The 7,066-nt window shown below is 43.1% G+C and overlaps 1 protein-coding gene across 1 annotated transcript; it reads left to right on the top strand.

The window, feature by feature from the left end:
* Positions 1–621: 621 nt before the first annotated feature.
* Positions 622–6,760, top strand: NDUFB4 (NADH:ubiquinone oxidoreductase subunit B4). Its single transcript, NM_175822.2, has 3 exons — positions 622–829; positions 5,012–5,158; positions 6,642–6,760. Exons 1-3 carry the CDS (start codon positions 650–652, stop codon positions 6,702–6,704), a joined length of 390 nt encoding a protein of 129 aa, NP_787016.1. The 5' UTR covers positions 622–649; the 3' UTR covers positions 6,705–6,760.
* The last annotated feature ends 306 nt before the right edge of the window (positions 6,761–7,066 follow it).

Raw genomic sequence — 7,066 nt, forward strand, 5'->3', positions numbered from 1 at the left:
CGCTTCAGTCGTGTCCGACTCTGTGCGACCCCATAGACGGCAGCCTACCAGGCTCCTCCGTCCCTGGGATTCTCCAGGCAAGAATACTGGAGTGGGTTGCCATTTCCCTCTCCAATGCATGCATGCATGCTAAGTCGCTGCAGTCGTGTCCGACTCTGTGCGACCTCATGGACAGCAGCCCAGCAGGCTCCTCTGTCCATAGGCTTCTCCAGGCAAAAATAGTGGAGTGAGTTGCCATGTCCTTTTCCAGATAAGGCTGCTAGGAATGAGCAAAAAAGCGACAGATCTGGAGGCGGGTAGGGGAGGAAAAGTGAACTCCAGGAGTTGGTGATGGACAGGAAGGCCTGGCGTGCTGCAAATCATGGGATCGCAAAGAATCGGACACGACTGAGCGACTGAACTGAACTGAACTAAGGGGAGGGAAATAGGGGTGGGGGAAGGCGAGGAAAGTACCTTGCGCAAGCGCAGATCGCCACTAGAGGGGCGGGACAGTGAGGAAGCAAGGTAGAGGAAAGAAGCTAGCTGAACTCCTTTAACTCCATCTTCAACCTCGGGCTATCGCGCAGGCGCACTTCCTCGGGACGAAGGTCAGACTGAAGAGGGCGGGCCTTGGAGTCGCGCAAGCGCGGTTTTGCGCCGGGTCGTCAAGATGTCGTTCCCCAAGTACGAGGCATCGCGCTTGTCCAGCCTACCTACTACCCTCGACCCAGCTGAATACGACATATCTTCTGAAACCCGGAAAGCACAAGCCGAGCGGTTGGCCATAAGATCCCGGCTTAAACGGGAATACCAGCTTCAGTACTACGACCCTAGTCGCCGAGGGGTTATCGTGAGTGAGGGGCCAGTGGGTGGGAATCGAGGGGCCAGAGTCAGGACGGTCCGGTCTGACCGCTCAGCCCAGACCTGCAGGGGGACCAGGCAGCGGGTTGGTCACCATTGCCGAACAATATTTTAGACATAGGTCCTCTTCCAGGCCCAGAGAGCAGACCGGTTCATTAGTCCTTTGACCTTGGGCAGAATGTTTGGTGGTAAAGAGGACGGGTTCTGGATTCACACCTGGCTGGGTTTGAGTCTCGGGTTGATCACTTCCCGCCTGAGTGATCTTGAAAAAGTTGTTGAACTCTGCTGCTTAGCCTCGGTTTTCCTGTCAGAAAAATGGGGATAATATGGTACTTCCTATCTTATGAGGCTCTTAGGAGGATTAAACGAAATAAGGCAAGTGACCGGCCGGCACAGTGCCTGGCTTGTGATGAGTGTTCAGAAAATGTCGGGAGGAGAGGGGTGTGTTTTTTGTTTTGTTTGTTTTTTTAAGCTGTTTTCCACTTTTCAGTTCACAGTTGAGGCAATACTGCTCTCTCCTGATGGGAATATAGTGATTTTTCAGTTTGTTTCTTTTAAAGACCCAAACAGGCTACAACTTACTGAAGCTCTGCGCTTTGGAGTCAAACGCCAAGGCTCTAAGTACTGGCAAACTACGTGACTCTGTACATATGTGTATATATATATATCCCTGACCCTTCTGAAACTTAGTTTTCTAATTTTCATTTATGGAAATGTTAGTACATTCTTTATAGATCCTTGTGACGTTAAATGACATAGTCTGTATAACACTCTTGGCACATAATACATGCTCAGTAAACTGAAAAGTATTATTATTTAAGAAGCATGCTTTTAGATAATTTTTGTACAAGAGCTATTTAAATATGTCAGATATGATATTAAAAAAAAAGACTTTTCCCAACAATTAATTGGTATTCTGTAGGAATTTTAGGAAGTTAAGAGGATTGAAGGGAATTTACAGTGCGCCAGGCACTATTGAAACTCTTCCTGAATGATATTCAGATATCACAGCTATTCAAAGAGTTGTGCTCTATTACTGTCCCCATTTTACAGATGGGAAGGACAAGTATGTCATAGAGTGATATCAACTAGCAAGTGATAGAGCAGAATTTGAACTGTAGTCTGTGTAACCCAAAGCATCTTCTTACGTTTGGCTATATTGTCTCCAGCCAGAACCTCCTTCGCTTGGAAGAAGGTGCGGAGAGAGACATTCATTATGTACATACTCACGTGCTTGGGTTCGGTATGCTAGATAGTAAGATGTAGTTTTTAAAAAAAGAGTCAGTCTTTCGCAAAGTCTTTCTCAAAGAGACGGTCTTTGAGTCAGACAGAGTTGAGATTTAAATTGCAGATTTTCACTTTTCCAGTTCTGTGACCCAGAGCAGTTGTAGTTTTGCCTCGTTGGTTGTTAAGTAAATGCATGCGTGCTCAGTCATATCCCACTCTGCGACCCTGTGGACTCTAGCCCCCCCTGGGAAGCTCCTCTGTCCATGGAATTCTCCAGGCAAAAATATTGGAGTTGGTTGCCCTTTTTTACTCTAGGGAATCTTCTCAACTTGGGGATCGAACCCGCGTCTCTTGTGTCTCCTACCTTCGCAGGCAGATTCTTTACCACTGTGCCATCTGTGAAGCCCCTGGATAGATGAATGCCTGACTATTATATATTGAGCAGTACATGGAAGTTCTTTGCCTAATCTTTTAAGAATGATTTATTTAGTGAATAAGTCATTGCTTAGAGTCTGTTACATGCCAGGCCCTCTTACAGATACTGTAGTGACAGTGGAGAACAAACAGGCAGAGACTCCTGTCCTCATAAAGCTTTGTTTCCAGAGGGAAGACAAGTAATAAGTTAAAAAATTAAATTGTTTAGCGTGTTAGGTAGTGGTAAATGATGAGAAGAAAAATAAAACAAGGAAGAGGGGATTAGGGGTGTGTGTATGTAGAAGGGACAGAGAGCAGCTATAATTTTAGAAAGGCTCAGGAAAGGCCTCGCTTAGAAGGTGACATTGAAGATTTCAGAAAACTGAGATGAGGGAGCTAGCCACTCAGCTCTCTGGGAAGGTAGCATTCTAGTAGACGGGACAGCAAGTACAAGGGTCCTGCGACAGGAGTGTCCCTCATTAATCTCCCAAATACTGAAGAGACTGTTGTGATTAACATAGAGAAAGGTGAGGGCAGAGTAGGAAGAGATGAGATGGGAAAGGTGCCTGGAACTAGATCACACCAGGTCTCATAGGTCACTGAAAGGACTTTTCTGAGTCGGATGTCCCATAATCAGAACTTATATTTTAACAACCTCTCTGGCTGCTTAGTTGAAGAGACTATGGGAGAGCAAAAATAGGAGCAGGGAGACTAGGACCTCAGTATTCTAATTTCTTAATTGATGGTGGCTGCAAGGGTGGTGGCAGTGAAGTTGGTAAGACATGATCTCTTCTGCTTATGTATTGAAAGTAGAGCCATCCAGGTTAGCTGGTAGATTGGATATGTGGTGTTAGAGAAGGAGAGGACTCAAGGATAACGCTCAGGTTTTTGACTGAAGTGAAGAATGAAGTTACAGTTTGCCAGGATAGAGAAGAGTGTGAAAGGATCAGGGATGGAGGTGGAATGCATGTTGGGAGATCGGTTTGGGATACATCCCGTTTGGCATTACATTTGCCGGTTAAACTTCCCTGGTGGTGCAGATGGTAAAGCATCTGCCTACAATGTGGGACACCCGGGTTCGATCCCTGGGTTGGGAAGATCCCCTGGAGAAGGAAATGGCACCACACTCCAGTACTCTTGCCTGGAAAATCCCATGGACAGAGGAGTGTGGTAGGCTACAGTCCGTGGGGTCGCAAAGAATCGGACATGACTGAGCGACTTCACTTTCTGTTACTTTTCTTTTGCCGGTTAAACAACATGTCAACCTTGAGCAGGGAGTGTGATATTATGTCTCCTGTTTAGGCTAGAGGTCTAGGGCTGGAGTCATACTTTTGGGGAGTCATCTGCCTATAGGACAGGGAAGCCTGGCGTGCTGCAGTCCATGGGGTCGCAAAGAGTCGGACACGACTGAGCAACTGAACTGAATTGCCTACAGGTGGATATTTAAAGCCATGTGACTAGAGATTATCAAGGGAGTGAATGTAGATAGGAAAGACCCATGGGTCTGAGGTCCACCCTTAAGAGATTGGAGAGAGAAGTAGAAAGGGAGTGAAAGAGACTAAGAGAATAGCCAGAGAGTTAGGAGAAAAGCCAAGCTGGTGTGTGCCCTGGAAGGGATACATATAAGAATAGACAGATGTTTTGTCCTTTCAGGTATAGAGCTCACACGTCCCATTGAACCAGTATTGAACCAGTATCTTCAGTAAAGAACCTTCTTTACTATCTCTGCAAACAGTTTCATTTAAAATGTTACCGTGGGAGATTTCCCTTGTGGTACAGTGGTAAAGAATCCACCTTCCAACGCAGGGCACCTGGGTTTGATCCCTGGTTGGGAAACTGAGAACCCACATGCTGCCAGTTAACTAAGCCCTCACATCACAACTACTTTTTTTTAACCGAGACGATCTGATTATTTTTCTTTAACAGCTTTATCCTTTCCAACAACTATTTTAATAGTGTGAAATGTAATAATTTTGCTCTTAAAAATACCAGCCAAGGCAGCTCAAAAAACTTTTAAGTTCAGAGTTAGCCTACCTCAGTCTTCATCCTTCCTACAGTTTATTTGTAGCCTGGAGAGACTGGCATGGGTGTAGCATTAGAAAGGGTCCTGGAAACAAAGTTGACAGTATGATAGAGCATATGAAATCTGTTTGTCTTCATTGGAAATACTGTGTGGTTCTGTTGGTCATACTTCCAGAAAGGCAGTGAAGCCAAAAACAATCCGGAAAAAAAAGGATTAAAAAAAAAATGCCTTCTCTGACTGCTTGGAATGATTAGGATTCTTAAATCAATAGAAAGCTGAAGGATAATATGAGTGTTTTAAATTCTGAACAGGATCATCAGGAAATTAGTCAACAAATGCTAGAAAATGTATGATCTTCTCTGAAGCTATGTAGGAATATTTGGGATATACCCTTAACTGTAGGAGAGAAGAAGAGGTGTCTCCTATGCTCCAGAACAAAAGTCCTGATGAGATTGCTTCTCAATGTGGAACTTCATTCCCTGTATCTTTTGTTTTCATTCATTTTAGGAAGATCCTGCCTTGGTTCGTTGGACCTACGCAAGATCAGCAAATATCTATCCCAATTTCAGACCCAATACCAAGACCTCCCTCTTAGGGGCTCTGTTTGGAATTGGGCCCCTCGTCTTCTGGTATTATGTTTTCAAAACTGACAGAGTAAGTACTTGAACTTTGTGTTTGGTGACTGTGCGATAGGTTCCCCCTGTGCTGCAGCTGTCTCTCACTCGATAATTCCCTTCTTGGCTTTCTACTCCTCTTCCTTACCTTTCCTTTATCCTCTCCTACCTTTATCCCTTTCCAGCTGAATTAAAAACTGGAAGTTTCATTTACATGTTTAGTTTTATTGCTCTATCCTTTCAACTCATGTAGAAATATTCCCTCTTAAAAAGCATAGTTGTTTCTTGGTCTTCCAAATTTAATATTAGTGGCTGCTCTAGAATTTAAAATAATGAATTGGTCCCTTTAAATATGTAAGACTTGAACTTAGCTCATGGAAGAGTTTTCCTGGTGTATTCTACATGAGGTAAGGAAGTTGTGTGTGTGTGTGTGTGTGCGTGTGCACTCAGTTGTGTCCAACTCTTTGCAACTCCATGGACTGTAGCCCACAAGCTCCTCTGTTCATGGAAATTTCCAGGCAGGAATACTGGAGTGGGTTGCTAGTTCCTTCTCCAGGGGCTCTTCCTGACCCAGGGAATGAACCTATGTCTCTTGTGTCTCTGGGTATTGGTAGGCGGATTCTTTACCACTGCACCACCTGTGTATATTAAGCAAGAGGATACAGAAATAACTTAAAAAGTTAATTGCTTTTTTCTCATTAGATGTGCAGAAGTTAAGATTTTCCATTCTGATTAACCTTTAGGTGTTGTTTTTAAAGAGATATTTATTGGGTTACATATTAGCAGAACACATGTATCACTTTGTATGTTCCCTGTCTGCTCTGCATGAATTTCAGTTACATTGGTCACGTTGTACGAGTTAATGTTAAAACATTGATATTCCAATAGAGTAGCAGAAGCAGCCTATGGTGGGGATCACTGCCATCAGAGGCCTGGGTATGTGACTGCATAGAAAGCCAAGCTTGTCTTTGACACTAGACCAGTGTGATACTAGATCCCCAACCCGAGCCCGCAGGCCTCATGTTGCCATCTACACTGGAGCCCACCAATGTGTTAATAGTTCTGCCTTAAACCTGTCAATCCACTCTCCTGTTAGAGTGTATATATTTTCATTATCTGATAATTTATTGCTTAACAGAAAGGTAGGCCACACTTACCACCAATGTGTTAATAGCTCTGCCTTAAACCAGTCAATCCACTGTCCTGTTAGAGTGTATATATTTTCATTATCTGATAATTTATTGCTTAACAGAAAGGTAGGCCACACTTACCAGAAGGTATATGCCTTTTGCTTTCAGTGTATGCTATTTGGTGGGGTAATATAGATATTTTTCAATAGGAGTGTTTTCTTACTATCCCTTTATTTCTTCAGATTATTGCTTCCTCAGTCATACTGTGCAGACTTTAGACAATGAGAGATTGGAATTAGGTTGGGAGTGTTTCTTCTTGTTTTTCAGAGTTATACCATGAATTGTGCCAGAATGCATTGTTTTTAATGTACTTTTTTTTTTCTGTTTGTACAGGATAGGAAAGAAAAACTTATCCAGGAAGGAAAATTGGATCGAACATTTAACATCTCCTATTAAGTCTGACAGTGATGTCTGTATGTCCTATTGTTTAAATAAATCAATTAATCATTAAATAAAGTTTTTTCTTTCTTAATATTACTTGGATTCAGCAAACATTTGCTGAACATTATAGAATCCCACTTTGTAAGAATTCACAGTTTAATGAAGAAACAGATTCATGTTCATTCATTCAGTCATTTAGCAAATGAGTGTCTGCTGTAAGCCAGGCATTGTGCTACGTGCTGAGAATAGAGCAGTCAGTAGGACAAACTTAGGCCCTGTGCTTTAGGAGTACACACTCTGACAAGTGTTTATTCAACAGTTATTATATGAGTGCTTATTATGTATCTAGTACTATTTAAGACCTAAGCTCTTGTCTG

Source organism: Bos taurus, chromosome 1, assembly GCF_002263795.3.
Source record: "Bos taurus isolate L1 Dominette 01449 registration number 42190680 breed Hereford chromosome 1, ARS-UCD2.0, whole genome shotgun sequence".
Lineage (NCBI taxonomy): Eukaryota > Metazoa > Chordata > Mammalia > Artiodactyla > Bovidae > Bos > Bos taurus.

Excerpts from the sequence above, each read along its gene's own strand:
- NDUFB4 (NM_175822.2), top strand. The coding sequence starts at position 650 with ATGTCGTTCCCCAAGTACGAGGCATCGCGCTTGTCCAGCCTACCTACT. Across the intron at positions 830-5,011 it reads CTAGTCGCCGAGGGGTTATC|GAAGATCCTGCCTTGGTTCG; the intron begins GTGAGTGAGGGG and ends CATTCATTTTAG. Across the intron at positions 5,159-6,641 it reads ATGTTTTCAAAACTGACAGA|GATAGGAAAGAAAAACTTAT; the intron begins GTAAGTACTTGA and ends CTGTTTGTACAG.